The sequence below is a fragment of the Xenopus tropicalis genome, chromosome 9 (assembly GCF_000004195.4).
Source record: "Xenopus tropicalis strain Nigerian chromosome 9, UCB_Xtro_10.0, whole genome shotgun sequence".
Taxonomy (NCBI): domain Eukaryota; kingdom Metazoa; phylum Chordata; class Amphibia; order Anura; family Pipidae; genus Xenopus; species Xenopus tropicalis.
Genome location: NC_030685.2, coordinates 31,977,805 through 32,002,593, shown reverse-complemented (window position 1 = coordinate 32,002,593; position 24,789 = coordinate 31,977,805). Strand labels below are relative to the sequence as shown.

At 39.7% G+C, this 24,789-nt stretch overlaps 2 protein-coding genes across 6 annotated transcripts in view; one reads left to right on the top strand and one right to left on the bottom strand.

Moving 5' to 3' along the window:
* Positions 1-24,789, top strand: part of gprc5b (G protein-coupled receptor, class C, group 5, member B) — a 54,934-nt gene that overhangs the window by 14,109 nt on the left and 16,036 nt on the right. For 2 of the 3 annotated variants that reach the window (XM_004917963.3, XM_031893709.1), the window contains exons 2-3: positions 1,559-2,568; positions 8,366-8,478. In XM_004917963.3, coding sequence (XP_004918020.1) covers positions 1,563-2,568; positions 8,366-8,478 — 1,119 coding nt within the window. In that variant the 5' untranslated portion in view covers positions 1,559-1,562. Of the gene's footprint in view, positions 1-1,558; positions 2,569-8,365; positions 8,479-15,006; positions 17,482-24,789 lie in introns of those variants that run through there. The other variant, XM_002932212.5, reaches the window with a different exon arrangement.
* The window catches only part of iqck (IQ motif containing K), a 74,646-nt gene continuing 71,568 nt past the window's right edge, over positions 21,712-24,789 (bottom strand). For all 3 annotated transcript variants that reach the window (XM_031893712.1, XM_031893711.1, XM_002932213.5), the window contains exon 9: positions 21,712-22,462. In XM_031893712.1, coding sequence (XP_031749572.1) covers positions 22,353-22,462 — 110 coding nt within the window. In that variant the 3' untranslated portion in view covers positions 21,712-22,352. The remainder of the gene's footprint in view (positions 22,463-24,789) is intronic.

The window sequence follows — 24,789 nt, the reverse complement described above, 5'->3', positions numbered from 1 at the left end:
TACAGGTGCAAGAAAAACTCGAGTATAGGTTATTAAAACCAAAGGGAGATTAAAAAAGGGGAGGCAGTACTGTATTGTACAGGTATGTGACTCATTATCCAGAATGCTTGGGACCTGGGGTTTTCTGGATAAGGGGTCTTTCTGAAATTTGGATCTCCTACCTTATGTCTATTAAAAAAATATTTAAACAGTATAAACCCAATAGGATTGTTTTGGCTACAATAAGGATTACTTCTATCTTAGTTGGGATCAAGTACAAAGTACTGTTTTATTATTACAGAGAAAAAGGAAACCATTTTTAAAAAATTATTTGATTAAAATGGAGTACAGAAATGGGATCTATTATTCAGAATGTTTGGCACCTGGGGTTCTTCACATAAGGGATATTTCCTTTATTTGGATCTTCATGCCTTAATTATGCTAAAAAAAATAAAACCCAATAGGATTGTTTTGCTACCAATCTATTATTATAGGGGAAAAAAGAAAATAAAAAATAGAGTTACTTAAAATGGAATCTGTGGGAGTTGGCCTTCTTGTAATTTGAATTTTCTGGAAAATGGGTTTCCAAATAAAGGAACCTGTACTTTAGAAAACAGTGGCAGAATAGGTGCTAGGGAAGCACAAATGAAACTGAGTTAATGGAAAAATCCAAAACTGAGTAAATGGAAAAATCCAAAATATTGTGGGTTGCTAACAGAGACCCTATGGGGAAAGAAGTCCACAGAATAAGCAAAGGCCAAGGTGTTGGACACTCTTAGATCAGTCTCTGAGACAATTAAGTGCATAATCATTTTTTCTTTGCCCCACTGGTAGAAATAAAAGGTGAGGTAAGTCTGTATCAATGGCTTAAGTGGTTCACCTTTGTATTGGTAATTATGTGAAGTACAGTATTACTTGAGTTGCCATTTTGTAAGGTTGCAGTGACCTAATTGGCATTTAAAATATGCATGTCCAGCAAACAATCCTCAGGCTATTTACCGTCCTGTGTTTAAAGTAGAGTGCCCTTGAAGTAAAGTGCTATAAAGTGTTGAGTTTTATCTGCCTAAGCAAATGTTAAAGTTGGTGTTAATATTCAAGCTTAGTTAAATGTATTTAAAGGTATATAATGTTTATTTTTACATTTAAAGATTATTAAAGTTGATCTTGCTGTGAGCACAGAACATTCCCTCTCTGTATATTTCCATTTCTTCATATGAGTGACAGCCATATTATGTGTATTGGCCAAGGCATTCATGGTAGTTTCCAGCTGAACAGCATTTGAAGTGTGCGTTATTCTCTAAGTCTGTGGACTGTACAGCAGTAGAGGCATGCACATTGGCATTGACTCATATATGCAATTATTCATTGGGGGGATATTTTGTGTAGCAATACGCTCAGCTCAGGTACTATACAGTGTGTCTGAGATAGGGATAGTTTATCTTTTATATTTAGTGCTCAGCAAAGGCAATAAACTTCTAAGCAATGTATCTATTTCCTTGCTGCCTTACCTTTCAGAATGACAGGATTATATGGTGCTGATAATGCAGCTAATTTTTTCCCCACTTTTTATTCTATATAGCAAAATGAAAACTCATCCAGCTGTCATCCTACTTCTCTTCTTTGTGATTGGCTATGGCTCTTCAGAAAACTCTACCACTTCCAGAGGTTGCGGGCTGGATATCTTCCCCCGCTACGTGTACCTTTGCGACCTGGATGCCATTTGGGGGATTGTAGTTGAAGCTGTGGCTGGAGCAGGCGTGCTGACAACCTTGTTGCTGATGCTGATTTTACTAGTGAGACTCCCCTTCATTACTGAAAAGGAGAAGAAAAGTCCACTTGGAATACATTTCCTTTTTCTGCTTGGAACTCTTGGACTCTTCGGCTTAGCTTTTGCCTTTATTATACAGGAGGATGAAGCTATCTGCTGCACCAGGAGGTTCCTATGGGGCGTTCTTTTCGCTCTGTGTTTCTCTTGCTTACTTGCGCAAGGTTGGAGGATCCGCAGGCTTGTTCGCCACGGGAAAAGTCCATCTGGATGGCATATGGTTGGGATGGTTATATGTCTAATGCTGGTACAGGTCATCATCGCAGTCGAGTGGATTATCCTTACAGTTGTCCGAGACAGGAAGCTGGCTTGCAGTTATGAGCCAATGGATTTTGTAATGGTTTTGATTTATGTCATGGTTCTGATGGTGGCAACGTTGGGTCTTTCATTTTTTACTCTCTGCGGGAAGTTTCAGAAATGGAAAAAAAATGGAATATGCCTTATTATTACAACACTTTTTTCTGTTTTAATCTGGGTAGCTTGGATGACCATGTACTTGTACGGTAACAACGAACTCAAGAGAAGCGATAAGTGGAATGATCCCACGTTGGCCATTGCACTGATATCTAGTGGTTGGGTGTTTCTCATTTTTCATGCTATCATTGAGGTCCACTGCACCATTCTCCCAGCCCCACAAGAAAATACAACTAATTATTTTGATACATCTCAACCTCGTATGCGGGAAACTCCTTTCGAGGAAGATATTCAGCTCCCCCGGAGCTATATGGAGAATAAAGCTTTCTCTATGGATGAACATAATGCAGGTAAGACAAGCAGTTCTCTTCCTCACTTATTGCAAGAAGTTAATTAATGCCAAATGAGGTGTCTGTTTCTATCCAGTATTTGCATGAATGATTTATATATAGTGTCAGAGCTGTGCAATCAGGTTCCATAATTTACCAGAGTAAGCCTGCCCACTGTAGAGCCAAGGAATGTGCATACATGTCATGATTTCCTTGCTTAACGACAACAGCCTTGTTCATGTATTAAATTCACTTTTAGTATAATGTAGAGCAGGGATCTTCAACCTTTTTTACCCATGAGCCACACTCAAATGTAAAAAGAGTTGGGGAGCAACACAAGCATGATAAATGTTCATGAGGATGCCAAATGAGGACTGTGATTGGCTATTTGGTAGCTCCTATGTGGACTGGCAGCCTAAATGAGGCACTATTTGGAATTACAACTGGTTTTTATGCAACCAACACTTGCCTCCAATCCAGGAATTGGGAGCAACATTATTATTATTTTTATTAGTAACATTTATATATAAAGCGCCAACATATTCCACAGCGCTGTACAATAAGTGGGTTGGTGATCACTGATGTAGAGAGTGCTGTTCTGAAACAATTTGCAGTTGGTCTTTATTTGTTCTTATTTGTGGTTTTTGAATTATGTAGGTTTTTGTTCAGCAGCTCTCCAGTTTGAAATCTCAGCTATTAGGTTGCTAGGGTCCAATTTAACCTAGCAACCAGGCAGTACATTAAAAGAGAGACAGGAATATAAATAGAGGAGGGCCTAAATGAAAAAATATGTAATACAAAGTAACAACAACAATAACATTGTAGCCTCGCAGAGAAGTAGTTTTTTGGCTGCTGGGGTCAGTGACCCCCATTTGAAAGCTGCAAGGAGTCTGAAGTGGAAGGTAAATAATTTAAAAACTATAATAAATAAACAATGAAGACCAATTGAAAAGTTAATAAGAATAGTCCATTCTACAACATACTAAAAAGTGATATGATTGGTATATTTTTCAATGTATTAAGCAGTGAATATCACATTAATTGAGTAGAATCCCATTTAATAAATACAAGTAGTATTTTGTGTGTAAACTGGTGCAACAGCAAGAGCCTATAGGTGCAGCATGCAAATAATGTTGTGTATTTGTGTCTGGGGTCTAAGGTGCAGGACTCCCTTGCACCAGCGGACACTGTACCCACGCCTTCTTCATCAAACTGCAGCACAGCAGTGGTAGAGATGAGCCCTCTACATGCATGTCACATATATGGCTTCTAATTAGCACAGAGGGGCTTCTGTCCTTCCTGCCATTGGCACGGGTCAGGTGGGGTGAAATATTTGCAATTTTCTTATCTACAGTAAAAGAGACAAGTTTCAAGTCAAATAGAAATGCAAATTCTGGACTTAAACCTATGAGGGTCGGCTACTTGCCTGCACTGTTAATGGAAAACTATACCCCCAGAATGAATACTTAACCAACAGATAGTTTATATTATTATTATTATTATTAAGTGGCCTATTAAAGAATCTCGCCAAACTGGAATATTTATATCAGTAAATATTGCCCTTTTACATCCTTTCCTTTGAGCCGCCATTTAGTGATGGGCTGTGTGCTCCACTCCCTCAGTGATCACATAACCAGAAATTAGAGCTGGGCGGTATGACCAAAAATTTATATCACGGTATTTTTCAAAATTATATCGGTATCACGGTATTTGACAGTATTTTTTTTTCCAATTAACATTGGTGGCCAGGGCCCCTAAATTTTGCTATTGAGACAATTAGTATTTAATCCACAGAGAACAAAGTTGAAAATATATGGAAAGGCTCGTGTTGGTACAATTCCTCAGAGGTTCTAAATCGGTATATGAAGCACTGCTTCATGCAGTTCTGTTCTTGGAATGTGCAATTTTGGGAGGTTTGTACCAGTGAGGCGCGAGTAGAGGGAGCATGTGACCAGCTAAGCAGGAAGCTTTCCCCCCACTTTCCCCTTATAATTACGATTATTATTTATAAGCACCCCCCCCATACAGCCCCCCATACAGCAAGTTGGCCAGCGCTGCGGCCAGCGATGCATCCCGTGCCGCTTCTGTTGCCGCTTTGGGTTGCGCCCCGTGCGTACGTGACGTCACGTACGCACGGGGCGCCCGTGCGTACTGACGTCATGTACGCACGGGGCGCAACCCGATCATCACCGGTAAGGGGGTATTTCAAAAATGAATATCGTTTTTTTTAAAAAAAACGGTATTCGGTATTTTACGGTATACCGCCCAGCACTACCAGAAATAATACAGCTGTAACTGTAACAGGAAGTACCGTGGGAGCAAAACGCAGAACTCTGTCCATTGATTGGCTGATGGGGCCTAGCATGTATGTCTTGTTTGTGTGCACTGTGAATCCTATGATCCCAGGAGGCGGCCCTTAATTCTTAAAATGGCAATTTTCTATTTAGGATTACTCACTAGCACATACTCCTAAAAAAGTATATTTTTATGAAATATATGAAGCAGAGTTTTACATATGAGCTGGTTTATGCAATGTATTTTTATTGAAAATTACATTGTTTGGGGGTATAGTTTTCCTTTTAAGTGCCGCCTGGGCCAGTGATCTCAACGAATGATAAAAACTCTTATGCACAACTTTGCACCCACTTTGCACCCAGTGCTGCACCTAATAATCATACATGAGCCTATACTCTGTAGCCTTTAGTGCAAATTATCTCATTTTTAGAGTAACATACTGTACTTAGTATTGCAAAAGGCAAGCTCTTTTAAAGAAGAGGTATACTGGTAGGTGAAAAAAGTTGCAGTTGTAGTTATCTGAAGAGGGGATAATAAATTGGTTTAAGGCATTCCTTTTAATAATATTGAAAAGCAAGTGTTCTCAGCTCTGTGCATAGTGTGTATTAATCCTGCGCACTATACTTGCCCCACTAGAGTCCTTGTGCTTTTATCTGTCCCTTTGTAGAATGGTACTACACCAATGTGGATGCCAAATGCGCTGTGCAAAACTATTCCTGTCATGCATCTTGCCACACACATAGGAGCAGAACTGCTTTGTGGAACCCCAACAATGCACACATTTAAGTTTGGTAGGTCATACCTGCTTTCAGTGAGGTCCCTTACATATGAGCGCTTATGGTTGCTTTCCTGCGCAGTGATTTTTCTATATGTTCATTACATGAAAATATATTAGTTAGCACAGTCCATATTTTTTATGGTGGCCTGTAAATAATTAAACCGTGATGAAGCAGTAAATGCATGAGACTCAGCATTAATTGTCGGTGGGGTTCTATGTGTATCCCATGTGACAGAATGCCAACAAGCACAGGAACACAAATATAAGCACCCGTAAGGGCACAAACCATTTTTTTGGCAATGAAACATATTCAGAGAATATCTGTATACAGCTAGTAGGTTGTTATAGAATACACAGCACTAATAGATAAGAGATCCTATACCTGTACGGATTTTCACTTGGGACAGTGCGAAAAACAAAAGAGGCAAATAAAAGTAAACAAGGCCACCGTATTTTAACAAGCTTGTTGTATTAAAGGGTTCTAATACAAAAGGCAAGTTCCTTTTATGCATATAAAGATGTAGAATGGGTGATTGCAATGTAGTGTTCCTATTCCACCACTTTACTTAAATGGTGTAACATATTAAGTGAATGTTGTATTGTGACACCCCTTTATTGATGTAGGTATAGAGAGCCTCCCTGCTGTTGCTGCAAGGCTTTATATCTGACTTGACTGCATGCAATGGAACAGAGCTTTGATTGGGACAATGGATTGATAGGGCTATAACATGTTCTGGCACAGTGTTATTGATTGGAAGTGGCTGTATGAAAAACATGCAGGTTTTAAAGGGCAGATAATAAAAAAAATAGTACTTTATGTAAATGTATAGATTATATCTATTTGTCTAGCAACAGCAAATACAATATTTCCTGGGTTTAGCAAGATTATTTTGTATTAATAAAAGGTTTTGATGCCATAGGTGTGGAGAAGCCGTGAATGTCATTTGACCTCTGAGCAAGCTATCTGAAGTTCAATGGTTTTAGTTCTTAATTGGTGATAGGTATAAAGGTGGCCAAAAATGATCAGTAATTGAAAATTGACAATAAAACCACACCACACAAATGGTACGGAAATTGCACAAAATGTAGTTTTGTACTATTATAACGGTGCATGTATGGCCAGCTTTAAGCCACATGTGGCTGATTGTCAGCCTGCAGAACCATGCCAAGGATAAGCCCCTATGCTCCAATCAGAAATCAGCTTTGTGATTTCCCTGCACCCAGAGACACTGCATTGGCTAGGGTGCAGGCAAATGGAGTGTATCTTGGTGTGAGTGTGAATTTCAGCATTGAAATCTGCTCCATATGCCTACAGCCGGCCCAACCCAGTGGCTCAGGGTGCAGACAAATAGAAAAGCTGTTAAGGCAGATGCAAACTTGAGAATTATCCCCTGAGGAAGTCATTATTGATGAAATGCGTTGGGCATCCTTGCATTGTTGTTTGATGAGCGACTTGATTAGTTTCAATTTGTAAGTGCAATTTGGATTGAATTAAGATATTACCCTTTAATAGCAAGATGTATAATAAGAATTACTTTAAATTAAACAGGAAATCCAAATTCTTTTTTATCTAGTTATAATATCCATACTCATTTAGACTCATTTGCAAATATCAGTGTAAGCCATAATCCTCTTGGCACATTGCTGAAGTGATCCAACCCTGCAAGGCGGCAGCAGGAAATGAGTACACATGGCTACACATGACGCCAGTCATTAAACCTATAGTTCATAATTTTGTTTAATGTGAGAGGCCAAAGTGCTGTGCTTCAGCTATTGAGTCCAATGGGAGCTAGGGAAAAGAGAGGCTCACATGCATGGCCCAGCCACGGCCACGGTTAATCTCAGCTACTGCGGACGACTTATCTTCCTAAAATGCCTTCCCCCCAACAATAAAGTGAATCACTGGTGGGAAGGCATATGCGTCTTTTGTTTGGCCAAATGATTGAATTAGCCCGATATTACCCACCGTTAGGCAGGCATATAGGGAGAAGATCTGCTTGCTTGGCAACTTCACCAAACAGACAAATCTTCCACGTTTAGAGTTCTTACTGGTGACTGTAGTCTGACAGGAAATGGCTAGTTTCCCATTGCTTGCTTTGTTTGAGGTACATCAGAAATTCTCCATGGACAACATGGCAATAGCAATAGCATTTACTAGTATTAGAGGGCACTAATATAAATCTAATTTTACAGAAGATTAAATTTGCTCTGCAGAGCATTTGTACATTACTAAATTTATATAAATGAAAAAATACATGTTTTATGTTTTTCAGAATTTTTTTAAATGAGGAAAATGTATTATGCATTATATGTTGGTGGGACCACAAAAAAAATGATGTAAAATGCAGGAAAACTGACAGGGCATGTAGAATTAAGATTTCACTATATAAACTCTGCACAGTATATTAGGCTGATGCCACAAAGGGGTTGGTTCTCAGTCTGCGAAAAAATCCTCTCTGAGAATCAGCCCCTTTGCAGCCTCCTACCTTGCTGCACCCAGAAGCATTGTCACCACCCAGGTACAGGCATGCCTGGCAGATATCAGCTTAAAATGTGAACTCTCGCACTTTTGTTGCCCTGCAGACACAATGCTACCGGGTACAGGCAAGGTAGGAGGTTGATGCAAGCGGATGGGCTGATTCTCAGTCTGCGTTTTTCCACAGGCCAAGAATCACCCTGTGTGGCATCAGCCTTATCAGCAGGTTTACTGCAGGAGTAATGCAATATGCTTTCTGTTTTGTACAGCAATGAGAGCAGGAGGATTCCGCAATGGGAGTTTGGGAAGCAGGCCCAGTGCTCCATTCCGAAGCAACGTGTACCAGCCTACTGAGATGGCAGTTGTGCTTAATGGTGGGACAGTAAGTATTGAAACACAATGAAACCATACGCTGATTCATGGGGAAGGACAGGCATTACCATGTTGATGATTTGTGGGGAGAGGATATCTCTAGTGCAGATGCCCATTTTAACATTCCCCTTCAAAGAGTCATATACCTTATGTAGGGTTGTGCTCATATGTATGGGATTTCCATGTTGGGACATTGCAGTCTAGTACACCACAAACACCTTAATCTTTGAAAAGGTTACAAATCTCATGGAAGCATAGGCTTCAGAGATCTGTCTGGGAATTTACACTGTGACACTGGCCAATGTATAACATCATGGACCCTTATTCAATGAATACATATTTTCTGAACCTTTTTTTTACATAAAATATGTCATGAAGTTTAAGAATATATTTTTTTTAAATGAGAGAAACAAAGTAGGTATTTAACATGTGGCTAAAGGAGAAGGAAAGATAGAATCACTGAGGGGAGCCAAGTTGTTAGCCACCTTTCCCCATACTCTTATTCCAGTCGCTTACCTGGCACTTATGCTCTTTAAAAAAAGCACCAGCCCAGCCTCCCCCATGCGTCCCTTGCGCTATTCTAAGAGGGCACATGGCAGTACAGAAATCTCAGGAATACTTTGGTACTTTGCATTCAGCTGCCAGAGCCCAACAGACAGTGCCTGCAAATCCAATAGAAGATGGCAGCATGCAACAAAGAAGAGGTGTGCTAGCTCAGGGAAGTAAATAAGCATCTAGAATTACTGGGGGGGGGGGGGGGGGGGTGTCTAAGAACAACCCCTCCCCAGTGTTTATACCTTAACTTCTCCTTTAACCACATGTTAAATACCTATATCTTTCTCTTAGTAGGATATTCATATATATATATATATATATATATATATATATATATATATATATATATATATATATATATATATATATATATATATATATAAAAAGCCATTGGGCTTTTTTTTATTGGTGCCATTATAAAACTAAAACACCTGAAATACAGAAATTTTGACTTTTATTGCCATACAGATTTATCTTTTTTTATATATGAGATGCAAACAAATTAAAAAACTGAACTCAAGATTGTTCTTCTTCTTCATTAACTCCGTATATATCACCGTTATCACAACTGATCAGTCATTCTCCACTTCACCACAGGCTCGCTTCCTCGGGGCCGAGATGCATTAGTGAGGTTCTTGGGTAACGATTTGTACGTATTAGGCTTTAGCTTCTCTCACTCTCCAGAGAGTCAGACAGAGGTTGGGCAGCACAATAAGCCTTTAATGAGATCTTCCTTTCTGCGGTCATTTCTAACATCCTACAATCCGCTGATACCATTTCTTACACATACCCAAACGAGGCAACTGCTCTCATCTGCATTTAATTTCCAGTCCACATCAATCAGCTCATGAACATAACAGTTTCCATTGAGCCTTTGGGTTTGTTTTTCTGCTGAGAGTGTGTGCAGTCACCACTGTGTGAGATTTGTATAGCAGCATGGAGTGTTAGACAGGGAGAGGCCACATTTATACCCACCATATCTGAATGAAATAAGGACTGGATTAATCCAAATCATGGATATAATGCAGACTGTGCCTTTGCTGAGGCCAGGAATATAGCAGTGGACACTGATAATAAATACAAATATTCAGAAGTAGAAATAGATGAAGCTTAAACCATACTTTTTAAGGCTGGATATATTTGTTTTGTCAAGCCATAAGTACTGACTGTCTGTCAGTGATGGTCCATTTGCATTAATATGGGCTCAGAAAAAATGACAATAGTAAAACATATATAAAGGGGGTGAACTCACCACATGAGATAGGTATAAGGGAGATAGTAGATACTTAATTTTGTAGTTAGCAGGCTGGCACTGAATTGGACCAACCTATGATTGTACAGTGTTCCAGTTCTGTGCCAGACTGCTAAATATGAAATAAAGTATCAGAAAAATTGACACCTAGCAATCCAGTGGTAATTAAACTCAATAAGACTTGCCCCCAAAAGCCTGCAGTATTGTATACCTGGCTGTTAAAAGATGCTCAGATACTCTTAAAATACAATACATATCTGTGAATAACACTACACTCCAGTATGGATTTTTCAGTGTTTTGCAGGCAACATCCCTTCGGAAATGACATAACAGTTTCCATCCTTCTCATGACATCAATGTAGCATGTGTGCCAGGGAATGTCCTGAGGAGCTCTGATGGGAGATGATGTCATTGGAGACATTTTAAAGTCAAACTCCATCCAAATAATGACTGAAAAAATTTAAGAAAATGGAATTTTAAACAAGTGTATTTGCTAGTGAAAGTGGTAAATATCCCTTTCTTTTGGCTAATGGCAGAGTGTGCTTTTTGTCCACCAGCAGAGAAAATGCACAGTGTGCCATTAGCCCTCTTCTCCTCGTCCTGACTACATGTACCGTTAAAACCATGTAGCAGTAGCCCGTTTCTGCAGCCAGGGCTTCCCTTCCTACAATACCGTGCATGTTCTTTGATTAACAAACCTGTGAAGAAGAATCATTCTGGAACCAAAGGCTTGGCTGGAGCAAAGCTGAGGAACTGCTACATTGCTTCATTGTGACATGTAGTTACCCAAAATGTGTATTCTTTGTAAGGACAGCAGCATCAGTAATTATCAATACATAACAGCTGTTGGAAACTGTAAGAGTCAGAGTTAGAGGTTTCTAAACTGCAGGGCTGAACTCCCTAGGGGTCCAACCTGATGGGGAGAGATTTGGGGACAATACCAATTTTGTCTCCTAGACACACCTAAACACCCAGCTTGAAGGTCAGCTAGGCTAAGATCTAGTTGACACCTAGTTTCTACCTTAGATATTTATGGAATTGTGGCAGCAATGTTTTCACAAGAGAGGACCAGTTGTTGATGGATCTCAAAGGGGGCTTGGACTGGAAAATTTAGAAAATCTCTGCTCTAGGGGCGATTTGGGATGGTGCAAATCCACTTTATATATTTGCTGGATGTGGGTTAATAGGTTAGACTTACATGCTTGGTATTTAGCCCAGTAGCAACCAGTCACAATGAGCTGCCCACCAATAGTCAACACTGTCTGCCTACAGTCACATATACTTATATACCATGGGGGCAGTGGCAGTGAAAACCCCACTGCTGTCCATGGATTACTTTCAACCAATGACTGTTCTCCTTACCTTGAATACACTATTATCACCGATGTACGGCTGCCCCAGTATGCATCCCATTGATATCACTGTGAAGCAACCTAGAGCATAGTGGCAGATGAGCTGACAAGCAGACATCATGCTATAATCCAAAGTAACATTCACAGATATGTACTGTATGTCATTCTTTCTGTACTTGACAGACTTAGGAGTGAAATCCAGAAGTTTTCCAGCTGTGTGGTATATTAATGACTTGTTACACACAAAGAATGGAAAATTAAGTGATAGGGAAATTACTTCCACATTATTGCTTAAAGAAATGTTTGCATTCATTAGATGCTATAATACTGGCCCCCTACCAAACACAAAACAGAGCTGTACAGTTTTTCCTTTGCTCACCAGTTCAACCACAGGGGCTGTTTTTACTATATATGAGATGCATTAACAATTCCTACCCAAATTAAGGGTTGCAAATGCAACTATTAGTGGCCTGGAGTAGTGCATTTTCTGCCTGAAAATTGCATTCCCTTATTTTTCTCTTTATTTGGATATTTACCTTTGCCTGAACCAGGCATTATATATAACAGGTAATAGACCTTTTCTGCAAAGGTATCATTCGTACTGGAAACTTTTTAAAAATGTTGATTTTAAATTTTCTACACTTGACACATTTTATTCTAAGCTATGACAAGGGCAAAGATAGAAAGAGGTGGGTAAAATTCAGTTTTTGGACTTTGATAGATGAGCCCCTTAAGTTAGCTGCATTCAGGTCAAATATTGATTTTTACTTGACTTTGACCCATGTATGCTGTTATCCTGTCTCGGTGGGACAGAATAAGCCATAATTGTGAGTGGAATCATTGGTTTGGGGGCCAAATGATCAACCCACCACCAAGAGGGCCAAATCAGACTCAACTCAATCTAGCTAAGGTGTGTATGTAGGCTGAGCAAGCCATACCTTATGGTACAATGTAGCTTTTAGTGGCCAACTAATAATCTAATTATTATTAGTGCTAATTATGGTAAGAGTTTTTTGTTCTAAGCTTCAGACATAGTTCTCAATTAGTATCCATTGTATCTAAAGTACAACATTATTTTACAAATAACCATAATAGAAATTATTTAGCTGCTCAGTTACCTAAGGGGTGTCCAGCCTGTATCTTCGTCAGTTTTAATTGAACTGCAGTTCTTTTGGCAAGAGATGACGCCTGTGAGGGAATAAAGTAGCTTGAAGGACATCTGAGGGCACAGGCTTGGACCCTTTATTTATCTGCATGCATAACCTATTCCACTAGCTATGAGTCAATATCACTGACAATCTGTAAGCAAGAGCTTAAAGACCCTTAGGGGCATATTTATTATGCTGTATAAAACAAATTTGGCAAAAATGGTGTGGAAAGTTGTGTAAAATAAATGGCTTCATCCGAACGCCAGATTTTATGTCGTTATTTTACATAAGTTGCAGCAGAAGAAAAAAACGCGGCCAAAAAAAAATGCCCCTAACACAGCATAATAAATATGCCCCTAAATTTCCATTGTGGGAGATGCACTAAACCCATAGGGCACTGACAGTCGGATAGGATGCATTGGCCTGAGACATTAGAACTGGAGGGACAATCAGTAACCATAAATGTCATTCAGTTCAATGACTTCTGCTTCTTTCTACATGTGGATAAATAGGTTAAGGTTACCATGTTGTCATTTTTAACTTTAAAAGTTATAAATATACAAGAACTATGTAATGATGTGGTCTGTTGACTCTCAGTGGCACCCTTAGCTTTAGTTATCATGGGGCATTCATCTGCAGCCGAAGAAGATCAGTGTGACAGCTCTATCTCACTGTTTAGTAACATTTTTCATGTATAGGTATGGGATCTGTTATCTGGGAACCCATTATCTAGAAAGCTCCGAATTACAGGAAGGCCATCTCCCATAGACTTCATTTGAATCAGAAAATGTTCTTTTCTCAAAATGATTTTCTTTTTCTCAATAAGAATAATAATAATAATACAGTACCTTATATTTGATCCCAACTAAGTTATAATTAATCCTTATTGGAGCCAAAACAATCCCATTAGGTTTTTCTAATGTTAAAATGATTTTTTAATAGGCGGATGGAGATCCAAATTACAGAAAGATCCCTTTTCCGGAAAACTCCAGGTTATGAGCATTCTGGGTAACAGGTCCTTGCAAAGAACCAGAACAGCCTGTAATGTCCTGAGCTTTGGAAACATTGAGGCTATCAGAAACCCTGATAAACACTGCCCAAATTCTATAACCCACAGCAACCAATCATCAATGCAGTTCTAATAATGAAAGCAAATGTATAGGTTGCTGTGGATTATTGGCCTAGGCAAGCATTAATTCATAGCCCTTAAAGATGGCTAGAAGGAACATGCTGTTGTGCAAATTTATATCTGCTTAAAGCCATATAAAGTACAACATTTAGTAAGGAAATTAGAAATGTAAGTCTTAAATTTACTGTATTTTTATATCAATGTAGCCAAACTAGAACTATATAATTCAATTTAACTATCCCAAAAAGGCTGGGTGGGGCTTTATGTAGGAAACTGGTACAGAATAGAAGTAACTAGCAAGTCAGTGCAAATCAGTATTTTCTGTTGTTACTGGTCCTTGCCGATATAAGGAAACCAATCCATATGATAAATAGCGTATATCAGCAAACAAGCAGTTGCCCATATGCAGAATGCAGATATTCAGGTACATTCTTCCACTGTTTTTTTAACTTTATTGGTATTTAGTGCATCATCCTATGTACAAAGTGCAGCTTAGTACACCAACCAGTGCTCTTCTTGCAAAGAAGTTTAAAGGGGATATAATCCCAAAAATAAGAATTTGCTTAAAGAAAGGAAATTAAATTCTAAGCAGCTTTCCAATATATATCCATTACACATTACACATGGTTTTTATGTTCATTAGTATAACTGCTGTTGAAAGCAATATATGTCTGTCCCTTTTTGCCCTCTACCCTGGTGGTTCTGGTTGTTTAAAAAATGTGGCAGAAGCTAGCTGAGTGTCAGACCTGTGAGGAATGTTGATCCCTGCTGCACTGTTTCATGAGACAGAACCAGCAGTGCCGAAAGGGACTATTGGAAAGGTGCTTAGTGTTACATTTCCTTTCATTAGACAATATGTTATTTTGGGGTTTACATCCCCTTTTGTTCATAAAGTGTCTGTTTATGTTATGTATATTGTTAGAGTATTAGCAGTTATAATACATTTTATCCTTTTTAACCAACTTTAAACAATACAGAACAATGGTGCCACCCAATGCTATAATCAGGCCCCATGCATTGTTGAACTAACTCTCTGCTGATGCTTACAAATCTGATATAGAGCCCAGGTTCTTAGTTATCCGTTTGTTGTCCTTATTTCTAGATCCCAACCGCTCCACCAAGTTACACTGGAAGACATCTGTGGTGAAAAAGCATATAGAGCCCAGGGAGTCCCTGATACTGTTTATCCCCTATGGCCCTGTCTTTGTGAGGGAGGAATGAGTAAGGTAACAGAGCGCAGCCGCACAGCATCCTGGAGCTCTGCTAATCCTACCTAATAGGGCTTATTTAAATGTCAACAGCTGGGAACTCTTGCAATAAGTACTAAAGACGGATTTTGTCAACGTGAACCTGGAGTTGGTTCACACATCCAACAAGTCTCAATTTCAATCGAGCATCAACCAATTTAAGATGCCTTTAACATGTAAATGTGGTGGAAAGCCCTGCTGCCTGGCTGCTCGGTCCGACTACAGAGGCACTTGCTGAAATTCTATCCCTGCTCCATCTAGAACTCGAAGAAGCAATGCCAACCCAAGTGCTCTGCTTGGGCAGGCAGCCGACTCATTCATTGCTGAACTGTCAATCATGGCTTAAAAAAAAGACACCCACCCATTTATACAGATTTTGAACATTGCAAAATCATCAATAAAATTCTATTTATGTAAAGTAATAGAAGCCTTAAGGTTTAATATTGTATGTTGCATCAATGAAAAAAATAATACAAGGTTCTGTTCTGGAATAGTGGGCTGGAACATTCACTGGTATCAATAAGAAGTATCCATATATTCAGTTATGTGTTATAGCAGGTGCTGTTTCCCTGCCAGGCTGGCAGTCTTCCTTTGCACAGGCCGATAGACTGGATCCTAATGAGTAGCACTTAGCTAGAGTCACGCTTGCAGGCAATGTGTAGAACAGCACAAGCAATATCATATATATATATATAAAGTTCTAGGAGAGTGCAAGCATCTCTTTACATTGAAATCTGTGAATGTTCCAACATTTATTATTCATATTGTGTTAGTGTTGAAGTAATGCTTCAGTATGACATATAGGGACTGGATTAAGGCTGTATGTTCACTGTACGTTTTATCATCCACATTTTGCAGTACTGCCCCCTTTAAGGACCAAGCTGGGCTAAGGGTATTGTTATTGCACTAGTCAGTCTCTAGGAACTGCTTGCTTGCTTGGCTTTTTGGATTTCTCAGAGTGGCTGCTATAGCAGATTGATTTTAAAGGCAGCACATCTAAAAACAGGTTGGGATTAAGGGTCCATAAGTGATCAGTCACTGTCTGGTTGTCCATGTGTTCTCAAGAATTGTGGCCACACCAGACTGGCACAAGTGCTTTCACATAAAACCCTAGTAAATGTGATTTTGAGGCCCTGGGTCCACACTGCAATATGACATGTGCATAGGCCACATCCACAGTATTTTTCCCAACTTGACACACCAAGTTATGCCCACGTGGTGCTCCCCACCCTACTTGAAGTAAGCCCTGCCTTCTTTTTATTCAAGTTTTTCCAGCAACACATTAAAACAACTATTTCTATCTGCACTTCCTATAGCTATGCTCTCATACTTGACTTCAGTTGGAAGATAAACCCTAGCCATAGATCAGTGATCCCCAACCAGGTAGTTATTTTTGAATTCCTGACTTGGTGGCAAGTTTTGGTTGATAAAAACAAGATTTACTACCAAATAAAGCCCCATGTAAGGTGAAGGAAGGGTTGCATGAAACTGTTAGCCTAAGTGTGTGGAATCAGGTATGTCTGTGTAGGCAGAAACTGTCTAATGAATGAAATGAATGCATCCTAGCCTGTTTGGTTTACTTACTTTTACAACACATTGTTCACTAATAATCAATGAATCATCCATTAGGTCTGTGAGTGAGTCCTACCCTTCATTTTTCTTTAGCTTAGGAATTATTAGGAAAGAATGGAGCATGATTTGCTTGGTTACTTACATGGTTTATGCCAAAAGCACTAAATTATCCTAAAAGGGAACTGTACTTGGTCCTAAAAGGGGAACCGTACCTGTTTAAGGGACAGCAACACTAAAACTTGCTCACAAATTTACTCTTTAAACTCCAGCCAATTTCTGCTGAGCAGGATACTCAAGATCTGCATTGAATAAACAGGAAGCCAGAAATACAGAATCTGTGGCCCTGGCACCCTGTAAGTCAATAGCTAAGACCATAGAAGCTATGACTTGTGGCATATATATATATAGAGAGTAAAATAGTATTTAGTAACAATGGCAGACAGCTTCTCTGTCTTTGCGGAAGTCATGCTGTGCCACACTGTATGTGCTGCTGTTCGTATTTCTTGTCTTTCTTAAAGGAAGTGAAGGGTGCATAGGCAATGGGCTTCCCCCAGTTCTGATCTAGTTAACTATTACTCTATTTTAGTGTTACTGTCCCATCAATAGTGTAACTCTCGCTGGAATTTTCCTCATGCATTTGTTACAGGTTGCATATACTATCCAAATACCTGTTTCCATGGATATGTTAATGTGTTTGCCGAATCTCCCCGGTGGAGGTGTTTTTTTGCGTTTGGAGTAATAAAAGATGAGAATTCTGATGCATTTCATGTTCATTTAAACACCCTGCAGTCCATTCTATTTCTCATGGTTTCATCACATTTTACTCATTGTCATTTTCACTTCTTCCTGTGGGAGAATCCTGCTCTGTAGATCCTGAGTTCAGTTTAAAGGAAACATATTACAACACATAAAAAACAACCTAAAATGATTCCACTAGAGTTTCTGTATTAGGTTTGCTTGGGGTTTTATTTTCCTTGCTACATTCCCCATTAATCTGAGGGGGAACCTCAACTAACTGCTAATTGCATTGGCTTACAGTTATCTCTGATTGTACTTGCTGTCTGCCTGGCTGTCAGTATATTCCCTTCTGGTACTGACCCTTGAAACTATGTAACAGAAGCCATCTTAATAGCAGACCTGGAGGAGAGCTGGCTTCTGCTACATTTTCAAGAGGCAGACAGGATGAAGACAGTAGTACAAGTACTTGCATTTACCAACATTTTTAAAACCACTGAACATTTGTATGTAATGTATAATGGAAAGATGCTTAGAATGATATTATGTAAAAAAAAATATGTATATATCTCCGGTATCCTCTTTAACGATTCTGATACAGGGTACAGGCCCAGGTCTGGCCACTGGTGTCTCTGTTTAGTCTTCTAACCTAGATGCACTACATCTGAAAGCCAGGTCAGTGATGTTGTTTATCTGATACAGTAATAAGGCATCTTTCCTCACCCAGGCACATGATCATGGAGGGTGGGGTTCATTTATCATAGCTGCATAAAACCCTTTCTGATTGGTGTAAAAAAAAAAAAAACTAGGTCTACATAAATGGCACCACAGTTATATGTTAATTGAAAAGCAATGGCACTCAGAGCAATTACAAGCAGGGTGAGCCCTTGCAAATTTTATTGCGAAGGTGCAACGTTTTGGGGCAAAACAACCCCTTTAAAACAACCTGCTTAATAAAGGGGTTGTTTTGCCCTGAAACGTTGCACCTCCGCAATAAGGTTTGCAAGGGCTCGCCCTGCTTGTAGTTGCTCTGAGTGCCATTGCTTTTCAATTATCGAATTGTTTGGGAGGGTGCAGATCCCTCCAGCATTGGGCACCAAGCCTCTCATTTTTGGAGTGCTAGGGTGTGCGAGGAAGGTTTCCAATCTATCACAGTTATATGTATATTGTAAACTTTCAGACCTGTTGCTTTTCATTCTTATAGGGAATTAAAACAAGTATATAAATGTTTGAGACCTTAGCAGGTAAGAGGTGAGGCTGCTGTTACAAGGCGCTGTTAATTAGAAGCCCTGCAGGTTACCTATGCTGGGGGCACGGAGAGGTTGGATAGGTTAGAGAAGTTCTGTTTCAAACAAAGAGGTATTTATACTTCAGGCACAATCATTTTTATTTAAAGGCTCTGCCCTGAAATAGCAGCTGTCTAATTCCAAATGCAGAAGGATTTTATAGTATATATATATATATTCATTTGAAGCAAAATCTCCATATGTTTCAACTGTTGTTGCATTTTGTATGTGTACACTGTCTTTTGCAGATGGCTATTTTCTCTGTCTCTTTCTTTTCCACTAGTTATCTACCTCTCTGTGCCTCTCTTGCCTCCCCTGTCTCTCACCTTGTGTTCTGCTCCCCCAGATATTTCTATCTGCCTTTTCCTTATAGCCACTGTCTGTCTCTCTAACTCTTCCTAACTCTCTTACTCACTCTTTCCATGTGTCATTTCAACCCCATTTCAGGTGCAGGATGAGTGAGGAGCCCACTTTAGTCAATGGGTAATTGAAATTACGCCTCATTTTTCTTATTGTGTGTGTGTGTAAATTGTTGGCCCTGTATTTGAAAATACAAAGGGCAGGCTTTTTGGGGGTAGTACTAATAGTACTATATACTACAGATGGCCATACACAGGCAGATTAATGCTGCCGATTCAGGTCCTTCAGACCTATTTGTCAGCTTATCTGCCCATGTATGGGGTGCTCCGACAAGTCACCCTGACTGATATCTGGTCCAAGATCAGACAGGCTTGATTTTTCAGTTAGATCGACAACACAATCGGCTCCTTGGTGCAGTTCTTGCTCTGACTTCAAGTATCCACTTCATTGCAGTGTGATTGTTTGGGAGCCCCTTGTCACAGACAAAATACTGTAGTAGTGCTTTGCCTGCTCTTCTCCATAAGTCTTGTGCCTGTCTGGGTTAGCTGAAGGTGGGGGTGGACTTGCATGACAACAAATGTAATACTGATTGGTTTGTGGAGTGGGCAATATAATTTAAGTGCTTTAGTGATACAGGTACAGCCCAACTCAGATTCTCATGCTTTTTTACTACTGGTTGAGCCAAGTTTCTCTACTGAGGTCTGAACAGAGATCTACAGCTATTTCAGTAGGACTGGCCCTGGTGATATGGGTGAGCCAGTTGTGACATTAAGGCAGTATTTCCTTGGTTATTGGCACAGGTAAATTTGATTCATTATTTTAGGACTATTGTATTAGGCTAGTAGTTCCTAAAAATCCTTTAGTCTGAACCAACACTGTCCAACTCTTAAGGGCTCTGGTACACGGGGAGATTAGTCGCCCGCGGCAAAACTCCCTGCTTGCGGGCGACTAATCTCCCCGAGTTGCCTTCCCCCTGCCATCCCACCGGCGAACATGTAAGTCGCCGGCGGGATGGCAGACGCGGCGGGGCGATTTCGGGAAATCGCCGAAAAAGCCTCGCGAGTCTTTTTCGGTGATTTGCGCGAAATCGCGCCGCCGTGTACCAGAGCCCTAAAGGAGAACTAAAGCGTAACTAAAGAAGTAGGCCAGAATCTTGTACATTATGTTTTGGGTTTTTGTACCAGCCCAAGGCAACCACAGCCCTTTAGCAGGGAAGATCTGTGCCTCCAAAGTTGCCCCCAGTATCTCCCCATCTTCTTTTCTGCTGATTCTCTGCACATGCTCTGTGCTGCTCTCAGTTACGGAGCTTAGGGACCAACATACAATATTCTGTATATACAGAATATAAATGTCACAATATAGGGCTGATTAGTAATTGATACTGATAATTACTACATGACAGCTCTGAAACCAGCGCAATTAGCACCAGAATTTAATAATCAGCCCTGTAACATCAGCTTATATGACAGGCCAACCTCATTTTCTGCTTGATAATTTGCTACAGCCCCTAAACTTAGATTCCCAACAGCTGAACAGAGCACACTGAGCATGTTCGTGTCACAGACACTATCCAAGATGGGGAGTTCCTGTGACAAGTTCAGGATCATGGCTGCAATTAAGATGCTAAAACTTTAGGCAGGTGCAGTAAGTTCAGTATATTATAATGTGGCATTTTTAGCCATATTCATTTTTGGGTTTAGTTCTCATTTAAACATAGTGGGTCAGTTAGTTGGCATGTTATGTCTGTCTGCTGGATTATATGATGGCGTCATACACAGACTATGGAGCTGGGAATTGTAGTCCTGCAACTTTTGGCCAGTGCAGCACTGCTATGGAAGGTTTATGTTCCCTTTATGTGTTTTACCTTGTGTCTTGTCTGGACCTGAATTAAGTCCACACCTTATGCTTTGGGCAGGCTTAGTTGTGAATGAGTGTTTACTAAACCAATCTTCCCACTACATTTTGCAGTTGTTTGTAGATATGTAGATATGACTCCTATAGCTTAAATGGTCCTGGTTGCAAAACTAACATTAGTAATGCTCTTCTATGAAGAAGGCGCTTGGACTGCCGTATTAATGCTGCTGCTGCTGCTTGGTATTTAATAGAGCTTTATTTATTACATTGGGAATTTGGTTTCCTGTTTTTTCCTTGTGATAGCACCATGCCAAGGTCCTTGCATTTTAAGACAATCAGACAATATTTCTGTACTGTAAATGCTGTGTAATACAAGGTGAATAAATGAAAAGGCTGTATAGCATGGAAGATGTTTTATTTTAATATCTAAACACAAAATAAAGATTCTATTGTTCAGTCTGTGTGTGTGCTATGTGACTACGTAAAGTGTAAAATAGAACAGAACAGATCAACAACATGTGACCTGCTGATGTGGTTGAACTACATTTCCCAGCAGCACTGACACTGTCCAGCTGTTGATGAGAATGTTTCATAGTTACATGGTTGAGTTTTATTGCAATGGCACAATGACACTAAACACCTGCTACCTGCTTTAAATCCTGGAATGAATGGGAAGCAGCGAGTTGGGACAGTTGCTGCCCTCTAACATACACATGATTTTGAGAAATAATCACCCACAAGCAGCCGTGCATGTCTTGTAGCAAATTAAAGAGCATTTTATTAAATAATACATTGTGCAGCTGACAAAGATCTATTTTAAGCAAACTACAGTCACCACTTCAGTCCTGAGGGATTTTAATGTGAGAATGATAAAAAAGCAAAACGTCAGCACTAATGGAAAGAGGCACGCTGCACAGTTTGTACTTATACATTCGCTCAGGTCTATCAATATCTGATACATGGCAGACTTTAAAAGGAAAATCAAAGTAGGTTTTATCTTCAATTCATTTTCCTTTAAATAGACCAGAGATCTGACCTTTATGTGGCTGTACACTGGCCAAGCTGCAAGACATATATGCCGGCAATGAGCCAAACTGCCTGGCTGTATCTGGGTATGTATGTCCTGCTTTAGGCTTTGGAAGTAGTTCAGTCCCCCCTCATTGTGCACACCTATATATTTAATTTTTAGGGGCACAGACCCTAGCAACAAGAAAGTCGATTGAATGCAAGAATAGATGTTATTTTTTTACTTTAAAACCTCTCCTACAATATTTATTTTTAAGTCAGCATTTATATGACACAGATATGTACCTATGATGTACCACTTTATTGTAGAAGGTATAATGAAGCAAAGAATTCTGCCTTGAAATCCTCAGCATCTGCTGATATAGTCTCTATGTTTGGATGGATGTATTCTGTGGCGTGGGTGAGAGAACACTGATGGAAATGCCAGCAGGATAAGGTATAGATTGAATCTCTTCAAGATCTTTAGCTTCTCTTTCCACTGCAAAACAAACAGAATTCAAACAATTAGGACATGAAACCAACAGTTCTGCACAAAGAGGTAACAAATTCTGGGCATTTAACAAGCACATTTTTCTTGTTTGGCTTCTTATAGCTTCAGGGCAAACTAAAAACAATGCCCCCTAAAATTGACTTGTTGGGCTGATAGGCTTATTCTAAAGGCAAATAGCAAATCAGGGTTCAAAAAGAATAGTTGGATAGTAAAGGATGTTCCATATAAATGCCGTACATTTAAGCACCCGCACACATCTGCACAGAACAGAGAGGTAAGACACCTGGGCTTATTTTATGAAAAAACCTTTTGGCTTTAGTCAGCCGTGGCATAATTAGAGAACAGTGGGCCCCCACTTTTTGCACTTGCCCTATGCTACCCATTCAGGCAACTTTTGGCCCAATGGCTGCCCCCTGCCACTGTTAGTATGCCTTTCACCCTGGTGTTGATAAGCACGTGTATGTTTTTGCTTCCCCCAATCCTCACAGCGCCCTGCTAACAGCCACTTTCTATTCAGGCCAGTGGCAAATAACTGCTCGGCACTGCCATCAAGTAAGTATTGCTCTGGAATGGAGAATTAGCTCTTATTAGCAATATTCAGGAACAACACAGTGTGCCATGGGGTAGGCATAGGATAGGCAAGAGTATTTTGACCACAGGGAAGCTGCACACTTTCAGCTTAGAAAAATACACCCCTTAGTGCTTAGTCACTGAATGAAAGTGACCTTGTGGGTATAAACCAATTAAAATATTTGAAAGGCTGTCCAAGCCAGTTAATCTAGAAACCCCAGTGTTATGAAGCATCAGCTGCAAAAGGCTCCAATGCACTTGCCTCATTTTTGCAAGTGACAAGCAAGCGCATATATGTAATTTAGCATCCTACGAAAATACAATGGCTGATAATTATCCTAGAGTTGTTCTAATTGCTATGTGATCAGCCGCGCACCCCTTATCTGAATAAATTAGAGCTAAACGATGAAAAGCTTGTTCGGAAATCTTTCTCTACTTGATTAATTTCTGTGAGAGCAGGGATGGCTTGGTTTAATACAAGTAAGAGACTCCATCTTTATTATTGTGTCCCTGTCAACAAACACATTTAAAAGGTCAGTTGAACATCCTTTTTGCCATTTGTTTTAATCACTAAAAATCTATTGGGTTTGTTATTTCCTTAATTCAACAGGGCAAAGAGGGAAACTGAAGCTCCTCCCTGTTTGGTCCTTGCTAGGTAGATAATAAAAGGACCAATGCGCAACCCCCCTCCCTTCCCACAGTTACAAAAACTAAACATGGAGTGGCTTCCGTTTCCAAGTTTGTCTTGTTTAGTGCAATAACAAAAAAAACACAGATTTTTTTTTAAAACAATAGGCAAAAAATATGTTCAGCATAAAGCCTTTTCATTAAACAAAGGGGGTATACTTAATACTATAATACTACTATACTAAAATATCAGACTATTCGCTCCTGTGAATTCTTGTGGTGGTGACATTGACCAATGCACACAAGTGATCTGAATGGAAATGTGGGAAGGCAAAGAATACTACAAGTTTAGATGGATTTGAATATCTGAAGATGAAGATACTGTCCCTGTAACTCTTTGGCCTTGCAGCTGCAGCAGTGCCAGAGGAAATAGTCCTGGTTGTTATTTGCAGGCAGGAAATGTAAATGAATTCAGTACGTGCCATTTACACCGGCGCTTGTTAACATCACGCAGCAGGAGCAGTGTTACTGAAGCTTCACACTAGCACAGTCTGAGTAGCAGTGACTTGCTTCTGCCATGACTGAGAGCCAGAGAGAAAAAGATTTCCGAAAAGATTTTTTTTTTTTAAAAGGTTTATTTCTCTGAATTTGTAACAGTACATAACAAAAGTACAACATAATACTTAATAAAGCAGGTTACATAAATGAAGTAAGAGTTTGGTACATTTATTTCACATTTCCAACATATTTACTCATTGTTGTGAGATTGTATGTATGTATAACTTTATTTATAAAGCGCCACAAGGGTACGCAGCGCTGTACAATCTTACAGAATAGAAAATTACACACAGGGAGGACAAGTGATATAATAAATACAATAAATATATATATTTATTGTATATATTTATATATAAGTGTCATGTGGTATGAGACACAGTAGGAAGGAGGTCCCTGCCCCGTAGAGCTTACAATCTAAGTGGTTAGGTAACAAACAGGCACAAATTGGAAGGTAAGAGTGCATAAGGTATGGGCATTTGCCTGAAGTGGACCTCTTTCTTGCTTGTATTAGTGTGTTGGTCACCTTATCCGAGAATCCCTTGTCCCTCCAGATAGAGGCT